The following is a 21,530-nucleotide window of genomic DNA, read 5'->3' as shown; positions in this document are numbered from 1 at the left end:
AGAGTTCTTATTCATCATTCATTTATTTGATTAGCTGAAAGCACCCCACCTAAAGAAGCAGAGAACCCAGTACCCTGAGGGAAAAGTAGACCTGAGCTAATTATCTCAAGGGTAGTCAAGGTAGGGCCCAAGTTCACATTGCTTCCCTGCCCCCAACGTGGCACCCTTGTGGGCTGCTGAATTCCACATACTGTGCTAGGTACTTTACACGAGGTAACCATAAAAAATACTCCCATACACACACCCAGTCCCTCACCTGTGGATCTCCTGATTAGGACTTTCTCTGAACAAAAGTAAATCAATCCTTTGCCTTCTTGGAGAAGGAAGGAATCATGGCATTATTTAGAGATTTTTCTGCAGTCCATTCTGTAGGAATCAGTAGTGGGTAATCCCACTCAACTCCCAGGTGTCCAGGGTGCAGCAGCTCCCTGAAGCTTGCCCACCATCACTGGCCTTCCACCTGCTGCTGGGGCAGAGGCCTGGGCCAAAGAGGTGGATGGTGAGACAAGGCCTTCAGGAGCTCAGGTGGCTTTTTAACTGTGCCACAAAGGTTCCAAGCTCAGTAGAGTTCAGAGTCCACACACTATGAATGATAACAGGTGTCAACAGTGTCAACCAGGTCCGCAAAGGGGAGAAGAAGAAAGCTAAAGTGCCATATGTCATATGAAGAAAGTAGCAGGAATAAATCTGCCAGATGTATAGCAGTAACATAAGTAGGTGAACAGGTATAATTTTCAAGTATTTTCCTTGATGGAGATGAGACCGGAAGTTGTGACCACAGCACCGCTGCAGCAAGCTCCAACACAGGTAAGCCATCAAGGGTATGTTAAAAAATACCAGCTGGAAAGAGAAGCAGAACAGAACCATTAGCTTATTAGTAAGACTTTAGAGGGTCAGGTCTCATTAACATATTATTGGCGGCTCCTAAAAATATGCTGCTCTGTCTCAGGGGTTAACTCTTTGATTCTTTATGCTTCAATCACACTTGCTTATAACACTCACAAGAGGTGACTTATAGTTAGTTGTGAATTTGCCTGAGTCCTTTAGTTCATCTTAAAAGTAGGTATCATTTATGTTGAGGCCCTCATTAATGTGTAAGGTAGAAATAAATTGAATATATGTATATACACACACACACACACACACACACACACTTCTTTTTGGCAGAGTGAAGGGCGGACTTAGGTATCAATAATTTTTTCTCATCTCTATATTTTTTATTAAAATTTTTTCATTTTAAGTAAACTCTACACCACACATAGGCTCAAACTCAGGACCCCAAGATCAAGAGGCATATGCTCCACCAACTAAGCCAACCAGGGACCCCCATTATCTCTGTATTTTTAGCTGAAGTAGCATGATAGGTACTGGAATATGAATCAAAATCTAAGCTTAGCTGCTGTATGATTCATACATCCATTCACAACATAATTACTGTGTGCCCATTACATGGCAGGCACTGTGCTAGGCTCTAGGCTAAGGACACAGTGGTAAATACTCAGAAAGCATGCATCATAGAGCTTACATTCTAAAAGAGAGAAGAGAGACAAAAATAATAATAATAAAGACAAAAGGTTACTATAGATTGTGATAAATTCAATGAAGGAAATAACTGGGTCATAAGAGGATAACTGAGAGATGGGTTCTCTGAGGCCTGAAGAACAGGAATGACTCCATGGAAGGAAGTGCATTCCAGGCAGAAGAAATATATAAAAACCCTTGAGGTGGGAGAGGCCTTGGTCTATTTAAGGCCCATGAGCCTGGAACATGATGAGCCAGCTGGAAACTGAGGCAGTCAGCAAGACCCAGATCATGTCACTGCTCTGCTTAAAGGATTTCAAGCTGAGGAGTGAGCCAATTAAGGTTTTAAAAGGACAAGAGTGGATGCTCTGTGGCAGACTGACAGTAGGGATGAAAGAACAGCAGTGGGAAGACAAGTCTGGAGTTCCTGCAGTAGCCCAGACAAGAAACAATTATAAGTTGGACTAGTGTGGTGGAAACAGATGGAAAGAAATGGTGGATTCAAAATATGCATTGGAGAGAGATCAAACAGGGTATTACTTGCTAATGAATTAGATTATCAGGTATTGGAGGGAAAGGGAAAAATTAAAGATATATCCTAGAAAAACTTATTGAAATTGGAAAGAACAGGGGGACGAACAGGTTTGGAGTAGAAACTAAAGGTCCTATTACACAAATATTGAGATATCTAAGGGAAGATGTGAAATGGCAGTTGGATATATAGGCATTTGAAGTGCAGAAAGGAGGGCAGAGAGAACACATTTGGGAGCCCTGGGCCTAGATGATACATAAAATCCGCTAGTGGTATATAGTATTTACTAAATTATGAACATAAACCCCACCTTTTAGTAAGGCCCAGGTTTTATTTGGCATAGAGTACTCCTGAGACAGCCTCCATTTACATAATAGAAAACTCAGCCAGGCTCAGGACCTACTCACATATAAAATGTTGCTATACAGAGAATGTTCTGGTCTGTGGTCAATGTTTACTAGCCAGAAGTTTTCCCTATGTGTCTCTTATCCTGCTGATCACCTTTTACTGCCCTGTTATGAGGCTGTGAACTCATTCTGAACAATGTTTTCAGATCTCTTCCCAAACATGAGATCATCACCTGAGATTTTAGTACCTTAGTCCCATTAGGTGAGTAAAATACATCACTCGGTAAATACTTTTCAAACCTATGTACACAGATTTGCTACAGAGCAGTTCTTTGTTTAATTTTTTTTTTTTTAAGATTTTATTTACTTATTTGAGAGAGAGAAAGAGAGCACTAGCAGCAGGAGAGGGAGATGCTGACTCCACGCAGAGCAGGGAGGCCAATGCAGGGCTCGATCCCAGGACCCTGAAGTCATGACCTGAGCCAAAGGCAGACGCTTAATCAACCGAGCTACGCAGGAGCCCCTGTGTGTTTCTTTTAAAGGAATCTTAATCCACATGTAAACCTAACATTTTCTTTCTTCATTATTATAATAAATTTTGGTTTACTTATTTATTCTACTATAAGTCCCTTATTTTATTTTTTATCAATGGAAAAGCACAGTAAAACAAACTACAAAGACAGAAACCTTTCACTTTTTATTTTTTTTATTTTTTTATTTTTTTCCTTTCACTTTTTATAAGCCGTTCCTGCCAAAATGCATCTTAGATGTTTATGAGAGAGTGGTGGAAGAAAGAGCTTAGGAAGCACTGGAAAAACAAAACATCAAATGTTAAAGATTGCCCTGCCAGTAAATCAGGAAATATGATCTATGGTGTTTAGTTTGATGCTCTGGATTTAATTCCTAACTGTTATGCAATTAGTCCCAAAGGTCAAGGTATTCTTACATTCCATTTCTGATTTCTTACCTGCAGAATTCCAACTACAAATGTTAGGCTGCCTTGTAGGAAATGTCCATCAACAAATATCCCAAAGGAAAAGCAGCAACCCCATTTGCCTTTAGTGATCTCACCAACAAACCAGGGTCCTGAAAGAGGCAATGGGAAGGAAGAGAGAAGATTAAATAACTATGATTCTGACTATATACATCACAAGGTGCATTTATAGGGATAAAAATAAGTATGAGAATAGTCATTGATAGGTGTTTTATTGGCATAATTTTTCTTCTTTACTAATCTCTATGTTGCACCATATGTCCCAGCTAACCAACCACTTGCTCCTTTGCTCCACTTTTGTCTAATTATAGAATCATCTGAGTACATGCTGTACCTGAACAGATTCCAGAAACAGTTCAGAATACGCTCAGAAACTTCAGAAGATTCTGCTGCAATAATAATCTCAATACAATGCATTAATATTTCCTTTAAGAAGCAAAGAGGTATTCTATGGAAATTAATTTTCCAGATAACTGATATTTACTCCTTTAAGCAATAAAACTTCAACCACTTTCATCTTTAGTGCATCTAAAATGTACTTCTCTTTCTTATTAATTTTTTTTTAAGATTTTCATTTATTTATTTGTGAGAGACACAGAGAGAGAGAGAGAGAGAGGCAGAGACACAGGCAGAGGGAGAAGCAGGCTCCATGCAGGGAGCCCGATGTGGGACTCGATCCTGGGACTCCAGGATCACGCCCTGGGCTGAAGGTGGCGCTAAACCACTGAGCCACCCGGGGTGCCCTCTTTTTTATTAATATTAATGAAAGTATTCTGATCTTTTCTTATGGACCCAAGTTATTTACTTTGTACATCAACTACACACTTGAAGTTAACATGTACAAAATTTAACTTGCTTCTTTAATTTTTCATTTAGAATGTCAGAATGACTTTCCTCTCCTCCCCATTATTTACTGCCCTTCTTAGTGTCCAGATTTGTGGAACTACTATATTGTCAGGAGTGATTAATGGCCAGTCAAGACTTCTTTCCTCAAAATGCAAATATATACTGTATCATTTGCTGAAGAATGAGGTTCAGCTTTAAAAAGTCATAGGTAATTTTCTCAGATATTATTATATAACCTCCACTGGATACACAGTCTAAAAAAGTGTTCTCCTTGTAAGTTTCAACTGTGAAACATGGAGCAACTTCGGTCCTTTTAATGTTTTCTTTTACAGCCAGCAACCAAATCATGTGCTTTTACCTTGTAGTGTAAGGCAAGTGTCTAAAATAGTTTCAACCTATCTTCTAACAAGGGAACTGATCTCCAAAGGGCCATCTGTGATAGCCTGGTACACAGAATTGTAGAGTGTTACACTTTTTATCTAATTGCTTTCTGTTCTCCGGTGGGAGTTACAAATGAGCAAAGAAAAGTTCTTAGGTAGCAACAAGTAGGCTAATCTACTCCTGACTTTTAGTCACTAAGGAACATTAGTAAAAAGCTTTAAAAACAGATTCACAGTGCTTCCTGCTTGCATAAGTGGCTAAACTAAGTATTAAGTATAATAATATAACAAAAGAACTTGGATATGCCTGAACTCACTGTTCATCTGTTTGTTTTTTTTTTCAGCTGAGTTTTTAAGACGCATACATTAAGTAAATATTCACTGAACTCATGCTAGGCACTGTGATTAGTGCTAGGCAAAGAGATGAACAAGACAGACAAGACCTCAAAGGATATTCTAATGAGGGAGGAGATGATAAACACAGAAGATAATCACAGATTCTGCTAAAGTAATGAAGGAAATAAAAAAGTGTGATGAAATAAAGGATAAAACTTTAAAGTAGTTGAAGAAGGCTGCTCTGTACACACATACTAATTCTTTAATGGTCTTCTCAGCTTAAGTTAACTCAGGTCAACTAAATGTCCTTTAAACATGTTAGGAAGGGACTTTATTTCCCAACACTATATTCCAGGAAATGACTTATGCAGAAACCATGTGCCATTCATTATACCCGCAAAAGACATGTCAAAATTCTCCATATATATCCTTTGGCAGAATTCTGCACAATCTCAGATTTCCTAATTGACTTACCCAGTGCTGTATATAGGGTTAACAACAACACAGAATAGTAGAAGATGTTTAGTTTGCTCAGGACATGGAGGGAGAATGAGGTCAAATTTATAAATCCTGGAGACCCTAAACAGAATAAATTTGAAAAAATTCTAGTGAGCACATGCAAAGTTCAATTTCTTTTTTTTTTTAAATTAGTTTCAGAGGTAGAGTTTAGTGATTTGTCAGTTGCATATAATACTCAGTGCTTATTACATCAAGTGCCCTCCTTCACGCGCATCACCAGTTACCACATCCCCCACCCACCACCCCTCCTGCAAACCTCAGTTTGTTTCCTAGAGTTAAGAGTCTCTTATGGTTGGTTTGTCTCCCTCTGATTTCATCTTATTTTATTTTTCCTTCCCTTTCCTTATGTTCATTTGTTTTGTCTTTTAAATTCCACATACGAATGAAATCATATATTTGTCTTTCTCTGAATGACAAAGTTCAATTTATTTTTTTTAAATATTTTATTTATTTATTCATGAAAAATACAGAGAGAGAGAGAGAGAGAGGCAGAGACAAAGGCTGAGGGAGAAGCAGGCTCCATGCAGGAAGCCTGACGTGGAACTCGATCCCCGAACTCTAGGATCACCCCCTGAGCCAAAGGCAGACACTCAACCGCTGAGCCACCCAGGCATCTCAGTTCAATTTCTTTATAACATTTTCTAGAAGACTTCTATGGGCTATCTACTCTATATTCAGCAAATCTTTTGTTATATGGTAACTATACAGATGACATTGATTTTTTTTTTTTTTTTAATTTATCTACGATAGTCACAGAGAGAGAGAGAGAGAGAGGCAGAGATACAGGCAGAGGGAGAAGCAGGCTCCATGCACCGGGAGCCCGACGTGGGATTTGATCCAGGGTCTCCAGGATCGCGCCGCAGGCCAAAGGCAGGCGCCAAACCACTGCGCCACCCAGTGATCCCAGATGACATCACTTTAAATTCAGAAATTGGCAAGAATCCTGATAAGGCAGTTCACTTATAATTATAGAGGGTAGGAAGTTCAAAGTAAGGTGTAGTTGGGAGACGTGAATGTGCGCGCGCGCGCGCACACACACACACACACACACACACTTTTTAAGGATTAAACACATGTAGATTTGAAATCTAGTGCTGTGCTCAAAGTCTCTGTTTTCTATGGGATTTACTATCCAAATGCACAAATTTCCAAATGGTATATCACAATATATCAAAAGTATATCAAAGTATCAAAATTCCTCCAGTCTAATCTTAAGTATGAATATCTATCCAATATTCCTTTCCCATATGTGACATAGCTCTTAACTCACAGCTATCATCTTACTCCAACTGAAAGGGATTCCTAAAGAGATTCCTTCAAATTAACATCTCTTAAAATGTAGTGCCCAAAATGTCAAGCATATGGGCTTCACACAGAGCAGCTCCATTCTGTGGCCGCAGAATAAAGTATCACAGATCCTCAGCCCCTGCCAGCCATTTCACTCATGTGCATGGCTGGTCAGAAACCAGTCAGCAGAAGACTATGACAGGATGCTCAATACACACTGAGCAACACTAGTGGTATTGAAAGATATTGAAAGAACTGGCCCCAATGAAGATAGCCTGACATCATAAGTTCAATAGTTATGTTTTTCCTAGTAGGCCAGCATATTTCTTTTGTACCTAAAACACCGTGCAGGCTGCTCACAGTTAATTTTGTACAAAATCTAATAATGCATGACATTTCCCATTTTTTTATATCCCTGCTACTCACTCCTCTCGGATTTCTTCATGTTCTAGTCTGGTACTTCTCAAAGTATTCATCTACATATCCACCTATATTTTTTTTTTAAGATTTTATTTATTTATGAGAGAGAAAGAGCACAAGGGGCAGGGCAGGCAGAGGCAGAGGGAGAAGCAGATTACCCACCAACAGGGAAGCCTGCAAGGGGCTTGATCCCAGGACTGTGGGATCATGACCTGAGCTGAAGGTAGATGCTTAACTGACTCACCCACCCAGGTACCTCAATAATTATTATTTATTAAATAAATAATCCTTTAGCCTTGGAGGTAACTATGCTTTAAAGTTTAAGCACAAATTTTAAATGTGATCTTCTATTTTGGCTCCATGTTAGAATAACCTGGGGGATCTCTAAGAAAATACTCCCCAGAGATTCTGATTTAATTAGCCTGAGGGAGAGGGGGAGCTTAGCCTGAACCCAGGTGATTCTAAGCAGCCAGGACTGAGAAACACTGCTTTAGTCAGAGCTGAACATCTCAGCCTTGACTGCCCATTGGAATCATCTGGGGAGCTTTAATAAAATACTGATGCCTAGGTCCTACCCCTAGAGATTCTGATGTGATCTAGGGTGGTGTGTTGACACCGGAATTTTAAAAGTTTCCCAGGGGATTCTAAGACAGTCAAATTTGAGAAGTGCTATTTAAAGAAAAGAACTGACCTGGGGTCAGAAGACTTAGGTTTTGAGTCTCTCTTTTATGTCTTATTAGAAATAAGACTTTGAACAACCTTCACAAACTCCCCAGTCCTCAGTGTCCTAATCTTTAAAATAGGGACAATAATACCTATTTCACAGGATTGCTGGAAGGATTAAGTGAGATAGTGCAGGTAAAAATATGTTGTAAATTTTAAATACACAGAGATATTGATATCCCAACAGAATGAAGCTGGGGTCTGCCCTTAAACATTTATTTATTTACATTATATGCAAGAACATATATGTGTGCAATAATGCTTCTTGAACTCCTTCATAGAATTTGCAAAAATATATATATAGGCAAGAAAACATTCAGGAGAATGTGTATATTTCCTATGTAGTTAGCCATTTTACCATTTAGTTATTGCTACAGCACTTCCCTCCCCTATAATCAGTCCCTGATCCCAGAGATTTCATCCAAGCCAGGAAAGGATATGGAAAATTTATTAAACATGTATTTATTGTCTGTTATGCACATACCAGTGCTGGGTGCTATGAAAAACAGGAAAGAAGTAGAAAACAAGTGCTTCTCTATTGAAGAACTTACAGTCCAGTTGAGGAAAAATGTATATATACATTTGAAGTGATTATGTAAAGCAAAGTGACTGGCCAAGTATGGCATTAATGGTCAGGAAGGACTACAGGAATTCAGAGAAGCAAGAGCTCATTATGATCTGGAAGGGGTGAACAGAATGGTATGGGAAAAGAGGGGTTGAGGTGAGCCCTACAGGAGGCTAAGATTTAGTTAAGTTTAGAAAAATAACTTAGAGATAAGCAAAAGCACAGAAGCAAAATGAGTATGGTGTGTGTAAGGAACAGTGGAAAATTATCTAGGCTGAAATACAGGACCCAATTATGAAGGATCTTTAATACCTGGCAGAGATGTCTGGTCATTTTGAGCTATATTGCAATTTTCCCATTTCTGGTTGAACTTCATATTATTGCAATGTACCAGAAAAAACTATAAAAAAAGATTGAGTGTTGTGGAAAAAGTATAGTAAGTTTGAAGAATCCATCTCACAGAGCTCAAGCAAGGACAATTTGTATTGATATTTATTATTTGGTAATAAGACATTATGTGACATTTTAAAATGAAGTCTTCTAAAAATAAAACGAACCATGACTAACCTTTATGCTCTGGATATCCTCGATACCTAAAAGTAATGAGAATGCTGAGCTGGATCAGCACAATTATCACAAAAAGAACCCGGGCCTGCAGAGAAATCAATGTTACTATGAAAGAGATACATTCAGTTAAGGTTTTTAAAATGGCTTCATTAACAAAAATGGAAATGACATCATTACCAGAATGACAAAGTAAGAAAAATAAATGACCAGAGAGAATCAAACAATTGATCCACCAAAAAAGAAAATTGTAAATTGCCTCAGCATTACTCTTTCAGGATTTGGATACTTAGACCAATATTGAAACAAAGTAATTTATAGTTACATAAAGTGATCAAATTAAAACAGTTCACCTTCCCTGTACTAAAAGTATAATTAGTTTTATTTCAAGTTGTATAAGAGTAAAGAAAAACAGTAGAGTATACTGCAGGCTGAAGGAACTGAGACTGCATTTTCTTTTGCTTTCTCCATCAGAGCAGCATTCACTTAGAGATTAACTCACAGTGAAGAGACATAAGCTAGGTTCTAGTTTCTCAAAGTATGGACCAGATCATTGGGATCACCTTGTGTCTGTTGTGAATGCAGACTCTCAGGTCCCATCTCAGCCCTGCTAAATCAGAATGATTTAGCCTGATCTAGGTGACTACTAAAAAACCCCAAAAGAAAAATAAATGACACAAAAGAAACTTGTAAAACTGAGATACAAATGCCCTTTAGTCATATTTCTAAAAAGCTTAATCACATTGTTAATAAAAGTTAAAATAATAATAAATTTGCATTGTAAGTCTGTGAAGATACATAGTAAAGCTATGTCTGGAAGGTGAAATTAAAGGAGGCTTAAATTTTCTTCTCAACATCAGTGTGTCTCTTTGGTGTGTTTTATGTCAATACCCAGAATAGATGAGATATGAGGGAAATAGAGTATAAATTGCCAAGCTTCTCTGGAAAATGATTTGACAGTGAATATCAAAAATGATTTTTAAAATTACCCATTTATTCATTCAAGGAATATTTATTTGAGGGCCTACTCTGTCTTAGGCATACAGGACAAGATCCCTGCCCTCATGGAGCTAAAATTTGAATGAGGACAGATTAAAAACAATGAATATAATAAATAACAAATAATTTATATAATTATATAAGAAAGTATATGGAAATAATGTGCCCACTCTTTCATCCAACAATTCACTTCTAGGAATTTATCCCAAAAAACAATGATTTTTAGTTGCAAGCAGAATTTATATAGTAGAGGGAAAAATTGGAAATAAATGTCCAACAATAGGTAAATAGTTAAATTAAGGTATATTTATGCCAATAAGCATCATGTTATAAAAAATAAATTGAGGTCAGAAAATAGTCAAAACAAATTCCTCGGTGGAAAAAAATCAGAGAGAATGAAAGATTGAAAAAGAATGAAAATTATTATTTTATATTAAAACTTCATATACCAATATATATGAGAAAAAAATAAAGAGTGTCATAATGACAAATACAATGATTATAATACATAGTGAGATAAAATAATGTGGGGCTGATTTTACCTTATTTCTAAATTTTCTAAGTTTTCTACATTAAGCATGTATTGTTTATGAAGAAAGAGATATTAGTTTTAAAAGATCCTTAATCCAATTTTACACAGTTCCTATAATTCCCTTAGTTATCCTGGTTTTATGATATTGGCTAGAACCAGGTTTCAGGGCAGCCCCGGGTGGCTCAGTGGTTTAGCGCCGCCTTGCAGCCCAGGGCATGATCCTGGGGACCCGGGATCAAGTCCCACATCAAGCTCCCTGCATGGAGCCTGCTTCTTCCTCTGCCTGTGTCTCTGCCTTTCTCTCTCTCTGTCTCTCATGAATAAATAAAATCTTAAAAAAAAAAAAAAAAAAAGACCCAGGTTCCAAAACAGGTATTACTTGTCAATGCCTCTATTTCTTTTAATTCAAATCACTTTAAAGCATTTTATTCTTCTAGACAAATAACTAAGTTTTATAAGATTTGTCTTTCTCACCATGTGATTATATTACAACTTTGGACCTAATCTAAAGTTGAATTTACTTACCACGATGCAGTGGTCGGTAAGGAGAATAAATGATGCCAGGGGGTCAAATCTGAGATGAATATCCTCTTGAACAGAAAATATGTGGTGAACACTCTTACTTCTTCCAGCAGAATCCTAGTTATAAACACAGCAGTGACTGTCATACATATTTATATATATAATGTTCCAAGATTAAGTTTCCAGTAACATTTGTTAGCTATCTCTGATTAGCTTTATTTTTTCATTTAAGTGCTTTCATTATTATAAGCGCTTTAAATATAACTTCTTTTAAACCCTGTAAAATTTGAATTGTGTATTCACAATGTATTTCTCTTAAAGAAAATTTGTATTTTTCCTCTGCTCACTGAAAAGACCTATAAATAGTATCAAACCCAAAAGCAATGAGCCAGCTGGTCTAGTGCCCAGATCATACTCTCAAAATAAAATTTCTCACTACAAGATCAGTGCTCTTTAGAGATAGCTGATTTCAGTTCTTAACAAGAAATACACAGGAAGAGCTCAGAATATCTTCATACCAGAAAGCAAGAAAACTAACAGACTACTGGGATTATATCCAAAGACAGTGGCCAACTTGGAGAGGTTCCCACTAGCCAAAGGTGCAACTTGAGCATTAAAAATATAAATGCAATGGATTAAAACACCCCAAATATAAATATTTTTAAATTTTTTAAATTCATAATGACACTGAAAATAAAAGATTCATTTGATTACCTTTGGCAGATGCTAGAGAAGCAACTCATTATTCTGAAAATTGGTTTAGAAAATGGAGGGTGGGGGAAGAATTAAAAATTTATCCCACTCTTCCGCTATGTACTTCTGTATCTGGGTACCAAATAGATAAGGGAAAATTTTTCTTTATGGAACTATTCTAATTAATACTCCTTTTACAAGGAGTGCCAATTTGAATACCACCATTTTATAACTCTAATGAAATAACAGATCTAGGCCAAGGCCATCAATAGCTGCTAGAAATCCTTCAGAAAAGCTGATGAGGTACTTCATAACAAAGGGAGGGAAAAGCCAGCAGTGTGCTGGAGCTGGTTTGACAGGCTCATAAAAGCCAATTCTTAAATTTTCAGGAATTTTGCAGGCCAGTTGATGTGTTGGTAGCTTAAAACCAGCTATGGTAAAAAATATTTATACTATGGAAATTGTAATAAAGCAGGGAAACACAACATACCTGAATTCCCCCTTCAAACATGCCAAGCTGGTTGATATTTACAAGCACACCACTGGATAAAATTAACAACACCTGAATACAATGGTCAATCCTAACATTACTAAAAGAGAGACAACCAGATTATCACAGGCTTCTGATAAAGCATAAAATACCAAATGAAGTATTCCTGACAAAAAAGACTCAAAACTGATCAAACTCCTAATCTAACTACCAATTACAGAAACTAGAGGGGTAGAGGAACATGTTAAATGATACAACATGAATGTAAACAACATAAATCTAGAATACAGAAAACTATAGGATAAAAGATCCAGTTTCCAAAGCAAATAAATTACAAAGAAAAAAAAAGGAGAGATGAGAGAGAACCTGTAGATTTAAAAAGACTAAAGAGACAAATCAGCTAAACACAGTATTAGAGCCTTGTATGGATTCTGATTTGAATCAACCACATGCAATATATATACTCACACACATATATATACAATTAATTGGGAAAACTGAACAGTAGCTGGAGAGTTGAATATTAAGAGTTACTATAGATTTTTAGGTGTGTTAGGATATTATGGTTACATTTTTAAAAATAGTTCTTTTAGGGATATATATTATCATATTACAGATGGAACAACATTCATGGTGCAGCGGCATAGATGAAACAAGATTGGTCATGAGTTCATCACTGCTAAAGTTGGCTAATGGATACATGGGAATTCATTATAGCACTATAGCTTGCATATATTTTTAAATTTCCCCATCATACAAGGTTTAAAATAGCAAAAAGAACTTGTACTTATGTTTATCAAACTTTTATTGCTTAAAATGTTCCTACTTTAAATTATGCATTCCTGTTTTAAAGCAGAGATTGTCTTTAATTTTGAGATAGAGATTTTGGGAGTCTGCTCTTTCAATTAGCAAAGTAGACACAATAATCTAAAGTTCTGGTCCTCAAATCTAGTGCACATCAGAATCACCAGGATGCACTGTTGAAACAGGTTGTTGGGTCCCATCTCCAGAATTTCTGATTCAGAAGTTTGGTATGGGACCTGAGAATTTACATTTCTAACAAGTTCCCACTGATGCTACTAATTCAGGAACCACACTGAAAATTGACTTAAAGGTCTAGTTGCTACTAGGCTGCTCAGAACTATAGACATTCAATAAAAATAGTAAGTAAGTAAAATATAAGATAATAAATTCATGTCTTCTGTCACAGAGTTTTCTCAGACAGACTCTATAGTACACTATACTTAAAAGAATAGAACTTTCCCATTGATAAATGAGGGGACCAAGGTCCCTATTTAATATTCAGTAGACTAATCTTTTAAAGTTATATAGAAAGAAAACAGATCAGTGGTTTCCTGGACATGAGGATGGAAGGAAGACAGCTACAAAAGAACACAAAACTTTTGAGGGCGATAGACTGTGCTGATTGTAGTAATGGTCAAGATATGGTCAGATATATATGTATGTCAAAACTCATCAAATATACTCTTTAAATATGTAGAGTTTTTTATGTAAAAACAAAATAACACAAGAAATGTTAAACATGTAAAAAGTATACACATTTTCATAGTTTTACTAGGATTTAACTAAGCAGCCAGAAATGTTTCAAGGACCATGAGCCATGGTTTTTTCCTCATAAAATTATAGAAGCTGGCATTTTGAGCCAATCCAAGGATTTGGGAGTTCCCTGTTCATACAGTGAGCAGGTCTCCTATGGTTGCTCCTACTTCCTCCTCCTAACTATAAAGATAGGGAATAATTTATTCTAGGTGCGCTTGCACCTTCAGGTTTTCTGCAAATGATCCAACTTCTAATAGAAAGGACATAAAGGGTTCATCCCCAGCCATCTTCCTTCCACATCCTCCCCATGAGTTTCTTCTTCCTCCTCAGGAGAACACTTCAAAGATGGGTGGCATTGCAAAGCGCCTTTTCTTGCTTCCTCTTCTATGAAATGGAGATAAAACTCCCTACCATATAGGACCGTTATACGGGTTAAGTAAAAAATTCTAAGTGTCCAGCATTTCCTTAGAAGGAGCTCAGTAAACAGCTCCTTTGTGTTTAAAACCCTTCTCTGTGACACACACACACACACACACACACACACACACACAAGCACAAAAGATAATGAAAATAATTATATTTTCTGAAGGATTACTTCAGGTAATCTTCAAACTAAGACTTAACATTAGAAGATGAAATAGTTAAAAACTGTCATCAAATCATAAAATTGTGGAAATTGACAGATTTTTTTTTCCCCAGAAACTAATTCTTTAGCATAGTCTAATCCTCTAAAGAATTTAATAATGTTGACTGAAGTGTTCTATTTTGGTAATGAATGACCAGTTACTACTCTGGCAGGTACTAGTGAATTAAAAGCCCACAAGCTGAATTGGAATAGCAAGCAGACTATTACTATATACGCTATCAATGCATACTCCCCCAAACAAACAAAAAATCCTGATGCCTTGAAAATTCTCTATCCTAGAGCTTTTAAAATAGTGACACAATTTTCCTGTACTTGGAGATAGCAAGCAAAGGCATAGGTACATAAATACCCATTTCTGACTTATCCTATTTTGTTTTAAGATTTTATTTATGGGGATCCCTGGGTGGCTCAGCAGTTTAGCGCCTGCCTTTGGCCCAGGGAGTGATCCTGGAGTCCCAGGATCGAGTCCCACATCAGGCTCCCTGCATGGAGCGCCCCTCTCTCTCTCTCTCTCTCTCTCTCTCTCTCTCTCTCTCCCCCCCCCCATGTTTCTTATGAAAAAATTATTCATGAGAGACATGGAGAGAGAGAGGCAGAGACTAGGCAGAGGGAAAAGCAGGCTTCATGCACGGAGCCCGATACGGGACTTGATCCCAGGACTCCGGGATCATGCCCTGAGCCAAAGGCAGACGTTCAACCGTTGAGCCACCCAGGTATCTCTCTGAAGGCAGACATTTAATCTTTGAGCCATCAGGCGTCTCTCTGACTTATCCTATTATCTTTGGGTTTGTTAGGAAATTTGCTCCTGTTATTAAAAAACTCTAGTCAAAGTTGAAGGAAAATAAAAAGAATGATTCCCTGGGGCTCAAAAAGGAGGACTGTGGCCAGGAGTTGTACACTAAGGAGTCCTGTTTTTGTCTAATAGAATTACTCCTGAGTGCCCATTTTCAGAATATACTAAATCCAGTGCATTCAAGGTTTGTTTGTTTAAGATTTTATTTATTTATTTGGGAGAGAGAAAAAGAGAGTGGGCAAGCAAGGGAAGGAACAAAGGGAGACAAGCAGACTCCATGTGGAGCACAGAGCCTGATGTGGGGCTCCATCCTGTGACCCCAAGATCATGACCTGAGCTGAAATCAAGAGTCAGATGCCCAACCAACTGAGCCACCCAGGTTCCCCTCAAATTTTTAATTAACTTAGTTTCATCTCTATCAATTGACTGAAAAAAAAAAAAAACAAAACCCACATAAGAGTTCAGTATGGTTACAGCCAAATCATTTATATAGCAAGTTGAAAATTACTAACTTACCTGGACAATGACTTCTATGTTACATGTCCTATTACTATAGTTTCTTGGGTTCCACTTCAGTATGAAAATAGGACCAGACAAGTGAATAGCTTGCCCTAAATGAACTCCATCAATCTTAACTGTGACAGAAGTAATGGAGGATAAGGAAAAGGCCAGGACTCTAAAATGACAACATAGATAAGCATGTGGTTTTAGAAATTTTCAGTTTTTAGAAAGGAGAATAACTCTTATAACCTGAAAAAATGGAAATTTAGGTAGAACCATCACATGGTATAACTGTTCCCATGACTGCTATTCATATGATCTGGTTTCTTTCTGAATGATGGCTTTTGGAGTTGTGTAATTCAGCAACACTGAGTTGGTAGAAAGGAAAATCAATTTTCTTTTGACATATAAGGCTGGAGTAGATGCAAAGTTCTTTCTGATAAACTCCTAAAGTCCTGGTTTTTCACATAGGAAAAGAATAGACATAGACACCTCACTTTGTTAATCTAATGTTAATCCTATCATCCACTTATTTGGTTCCCAACATATCTGTCCACAAGAAGCAATGTCACAAACTGAGGTAAGGCTACCAGGCCCTTTCAGAGAATGTAATGTCTCCTATCAAAAAAATGCTGAGAGTCATTCCACTACTGGCCAAAAAATAAGTTAAAACAGCTCGATACCATTTTTTCCAGATTAATTAGTTTATTTATTTATTTATTTTAGTATATCTTTTTAAAAGTACGATATCCAAAAAATGATAAGAGTGCTGTGAAATTGGTATTCATATTGACTGGTAACATTATAAATTAGTATCTGTTTTAAAAAGTAATTGGGTACCTTATGCACTGCTGGTGGTAATGTAAAATGGTACAGCCGCTATGGAAAACAGTATGGTGGTTCCTCAAAAAATTAAACATATAATTACCATGTGGTCCAGCAATTCCATTTCTAGATATATACCCACAAGTACTGAAAGCAAGGATTTGAACGAGTATAACCACATTCATAGTAGCATTATTCACAATAGCCAAAAGATAGAAGCAAAAATATCAACAGATGAATAAATAAAATGTTGTATATGCACACAATGGAATATTAGCCTTAAAAAAGCAAAGAAATTCTGACATACTCTACATCATGGAGGAATCTTGAGGATATTATGTTAAAGAAGCCAGCTATTTAAAGGACAAATACTGTATGATTCCTCTTATATAAGGTTCTAGAGTAGACAGATAGTAGAAAGGGGGAACGGGGGTTGCCATGGGCTGGGGGAAGGGGGAAATGAGGAGTTAATGTTGGATGGGTATAGAGTTTCAGTTTTGGAATATAAGAGTTCTGATGATGGATGGTAGTGATGGCTGCACAATATCAATGTACTTTAATGCTACTGAACTGAATACCTACCTAAAAACTGGTAAAATGGTGCATTTTATGTTACACATATATTTTACCATAATTTTTTTAAAAGAATAATGATTTGTTACAAAAAAAGTCATTGGACAATCTTTATCTATAATCATAAAGGAATTCATATTTTCACCTAGACTCCCACCTCTAGAACTTTATCTAAAGAAGTTATTCAAATGAAAAAGAATCTACATTCATCAGATGCTCATTCCCAAATTAGAAAAAAAATCTAAGAGTTCACCAATAGGATAGGAAAATGGTTAGATAAATTGTGGTACATTCTCTCTGTTGAGAGAAAAAAAAGTAAGAATTAAAACAGACTGTGCCCTACTGTTACAATTATGTAAAAACCTGCCTTATGGAGAATGCCAGAGAAGGAAAACTCAGAAATTCAGTAACAGCTCTATTTGGGGGTAGAGGGAGGGAAATATGATTACAGCAATGCAAAACATGAAAATAAAATACACAAAAATTATAGTGGTAGGATTATGGGTTTCCGGATGGTTTTTAAATTTCAGCAGCTTAAAAAATTACCTATTTTTTAACTGAATGGGAATGAAACAGTAAGCATTTTCTCTTTACATAATGTTTAGATTGTTGAGAAAATTAAAGAACGGCATCTCATAGCTCTCACATGGCATTACAGTCACATTGACTAATTCTCCATTAATATCAAACTGAAAGTAAATGCTGAAAAATTGCTACATACCTGATGTGTGTTGAATGAAGGAGTCTTTCTAGTGGTTCATGTCTAACACAACTATATAGAAGTGACTTAGGATTAGTGATAAGAACCACAGGCCACTCGCCAAAGACCAAATCTGCAAAGCTAAAGAGGTCATGATCAAAAGCAAAGATCCGGTACCTAGAGACCAGAATACAATAAGGTAATTTAGTCACTTCATATTATAAGAGAGTATGAAGGTTATACACAGAACAAATGTAAAAATATAAAACTATACTTCCTGAGATCATGAATTTGAATTCAAAGTAAATAATATTGTTTCTCTATCCTTCTCTTGCCCTTACCACTTTATACTTCACACTTGTCACAAATGGGATCTCATAAAAGACATGAATTTGTGCCCTAGAACAATGCCTGGCACATGGCATACACACTTTCATTTTTAAATTAATGCTTGATAATAAATCAATTTGTTTGGTTTCTATACTTTAAGACTATTTTGAACCTAAGACATTCATCATAAGCATAATACCTGATATTCTTTCATCTCATCAAAAATGCTAATATTAACATGAACATAATTAGAAATTGTTCATTCTTCTTTTAAACCTTTATTTTTATAATTTCAAAGAAATTAACAAAAAGGTTTTTTTTTGTTTTTTTAAATGCATGGTGAAAGGTACAAATATTCATTAAAGAATAACCAAAATTTTATATTTTCTACTTTTTGAACTGAGAAAAGAAATGATTAACTATGGCAGAAACAACAGTGCTCACCAAATACTCCACGTGCTCCCCTGCATTTCCAAGTCTCCCTGGTATTAGGTTGGGACCATGTGACTAGTTCTGGTCAATGGGCTGTGAACAGAAGTGACATGTATCACACTTCTGGTCCAAAGTACTTAAGAGTGGGTGTGAGTTCTCCATGCTCTCTTCCCTACCCTGGAATTGAGGTGTTGAGATTGTGGCATTATAAGATGGAGAAAGTCTGAATCTCTGAGTTGCCCCATGGAAGAGAGGTGCCTTGGCTCATACCAGATTTATATAAATGAAAAAATGAAGATCTATTGTGGTAAGCCACAGATTTACTTAGATTTATTTGCATCCACGACAAGGCCTAGCCTAATATTACTAATAAACTTTTAAAAGCTCTTCTATTATACTAATACAACTTATTAGTATATAGGGGCAGGTAAAGGTTAGGTCCTTTAAGTAAAACTCCAGATAAAACCCCAGGGTTGGAACACAGGAGAGCAGGTGGGAAGAGAAAGAGAGTAAATCTCATGACATCACTTAACTTGTAACTGTAGCATTTATAAGAAATAAGGAAGCTGATCAAGGATTAGGAAGGATATCTGGTAGAAGGCAATCCCAGCCCAGCCCACAACCTCATGGTCATGAATAGACAGGTCTTAGCCCAAAGTAATTACAGTTGCCAACTGATTATAGGCTTCAAGCATAGCTCTTAGTTTCTAGCAGAGCCAACTGAAATGAGTAAGTACCTTTCAAGATGTAAAGCTATCTTTTAATTAAAGGAAGTAGTTAACAATAGAAAAACGTATTCAGCTAAAAAAATATCGAATAACTAGTATCTTTAGAAAAATGAGTTTGAATAAATTTAATAGCAATTGGTAATAAACGATGATATGATATTCATCTACATTTAAGCTATTGTACTTAGCTATCCTCAAAATATTTTTTCTCTATATATTTAACTAACTATACTGTATGCTTTTGATAAAAAGGTTATATTTTCTCATAGATTTTAATCTTTATAAAACCAACTATCATGTATTTGAAGAACTTAAATCACTAACATTTTATAATAATAATTACAAAGATAGATATAAAATTCAGGAGGTGATATATTTCCAGTTCTATTGTTTCTCAAAGTGTGGTCCATAGAGCACTTGGTGGGCTTAAAAAAAAATGCAATTTCTTGGGTCCTAAACCAGACCAACACAATCAAATTCTCTGAACACAGGGCTTCAAATGTTACACTCCTCCACAATTGTTGTACACACTAGAGTTTGAGATCTATCTCCTAATGGATGCATCTTGAAACAATGTAACATAGTGATGGCAAACATAACTGTTGCAACAAGGTTTTTAATGTAGTGACATACATAATATACATGTATTACTTTAAAAACTTAGAGATATCACAAGTTTTTCCTTAACTGGGATCACCCATGATAGCAATAAGGAAACTTTTGTTGTTTTAGCAAAACTTACACATGTAAGTTTTATTCTGTGGGGTACTTCCCTTACCTTCTGTTATCCTTCCAGTCTCCCACCTCAAGTTCCAAAGTGCCCTGGAGGTGACGAGTGTGCAAAACAGGCATCAGTCCACCGAGTGTATGGAGGTGTCCACACAAATAAGCTGTAGCTGAACTAACCGATGAAAAAGAAATAGATGTGCAGATAACTTGTGATGCCAAACTAATAAGTAGATCTCTTCAGTAGAGCAAGACAGGTAGAGTTAACATAAAAGAATTACAATTAATTTTAATTTTGGAAACCTGCCTCACCTCATTATTGACCGAATTCCAGGTGATGGAGAAAGGATAGTGGATGTTGTATAGTGTCCAAACCAAATACTGTGGTTGCTCCGACTACTTTCCTTGGCTAGTAACAGAAGTTCCTCCATCCGTTTCTGAAATGGAAGAAAAACAAAAGGATCTTTAATTAGAGCTCAGGCTAATTAAACATCTCCCTTGAAGTTTTATAATAATAAGTATGTTTAAGGCCTAAACCCTACTAATTAATGACCTGTATCGACCTGTATAAATTTCAAACTGTTTTCATATATATTATAATTCATTTGGTCCTAAAAATAACTTCATGCTAAGTAGGGCAGCATTATCCCTTTTGATAGATAAGGAAATTGAGAAGTAAAGAACAATCTTTAAATGACATAAATTTCAAGGGTGCCTAGGTGGCTCAGTCGTTGAGCGTCTGCCTTTGGCTTGGGTCATGATCCCGGGGTCCTGGTATCAAGTCCCACATTGGGCTCCCTGCTCAGTGGGGAGCCTGCTTCTCCCTCTGACTAGCTCTGGCTCTTTCTCTGTCTCTCATTAATAAATAAATAAAATTAAAAAAAAAATAAAAGATTTTTTAAATAATATATATTTTTTTATTTTTTTAAATTTGTATTTATTTATGATAATCACAGAGAGAGAGAGAGAGAGAGAGAGAGGCAGAGACATAGGCAGAGGGAGAAGCAGGCTCCATGCACCGGGAGCCCAATGTGGGATTCGATCCCAGGTCTCCAGGATTGTGCCCTGGGCCAAAGGCAGGTGCCAAACCGCTGCACCACCCAGGGATCCCAATAATATATTCCTTTATAGAAATAAAGAAGAACCACTAATCTTTTCAGCCCTATATACTACATGGCAATTAATAAAGAGGATCTTGAAACTTCTAAAATAAGGTGTATATATGTCCAAAAAAAGCCTTACACCTGTTTATAACAGCTCTACTCAGAATAGCCAAAAACTAGAAACCATCAGTATATATCCAAACAATGAATGCTATGTAGTGATAAAAAGGAAAGAATTACTCAAACACAGTAATACAGATGAATTGTAGAAACACTGAGCAAAAGAAGCCAAAGACAAGAGTACGTACTGTATGATTTTATTTACATATTATTTACATATTTA

At 36.5% G+C, this 21,530-nt stretch overlaps 1 protein-coding gene across 5 annotated transcripts in view; it reads right to left on the bottom strand.

Moving 5' to 3' along the window:
• Positions 1–4: 4 nt before the first annotated feature.
• The window catches only part of TMEM62 (transmembrane protein 62), a 46,887-nt gene continuing 25,361 nt past the window's right edge, over positions 5–21,530 (bottom strand). For 4 of the 5 annotated variants that reach the window (XM_077880816.1, XM_077880817.1, XM_077880814.1 and 1 more), the window contains 10 exons: positions 20,397–20,521; positions 20,137–20,259; positions 17,890–18,045; positions 16,611–16,673; positions 15,786–15,945; positions 11,091–11,204; positions 9,038–9,122; positions 5,431–5,535; positions 3,368–3,486; positions 5–840 (listed from right to left, as the gene is read on the bottom strand). In XM_077880816.1, coding sequence (XP_077736942.1) covers positions 514–840; positions 3,368–3,486; positions 5,431–5,535; positions 9,038–9,122; positions 11,091–11,204; positions 15,786–15,945; positions 16,611–16,673; positions 17,890–18,045; positions 20,137–20,259; positions 20,397–20,521 — 1,377 coding nt within the window. In that variant the 3' untranslated portion in view covers positions 5–513. The remainder of the gene's footprint in view (positions 841–3,367; positions 3,487–5,430; positions 5,536–9,037; positions 9,123–11,090; positions 11,205–15,785; positions 15,946–16,610; positions 16,674–17,889; positions 18,046–20,136; positions 20,260–20,396; positions 20,522–21,530) is intronic. The other variant, XM_077880815.1, reaches the window with a different exon arrangement.

This window comes from Canis aureus, chromosome 32 (genome assembly GCF_053574225.1).
Source record: "Canis aureus isolate CA01 chromosome 32, VMU_Caureus_v.1.0, whole genome shotgun sequence".
NCBI lineage: Eukaryota > Metazoa > Chordata > Mammalia > Carnivora > Canidae > Canis > Canis aureus.
This window is presented reverse-complemented; position numbering and strand designations above follow the sequence as displayed.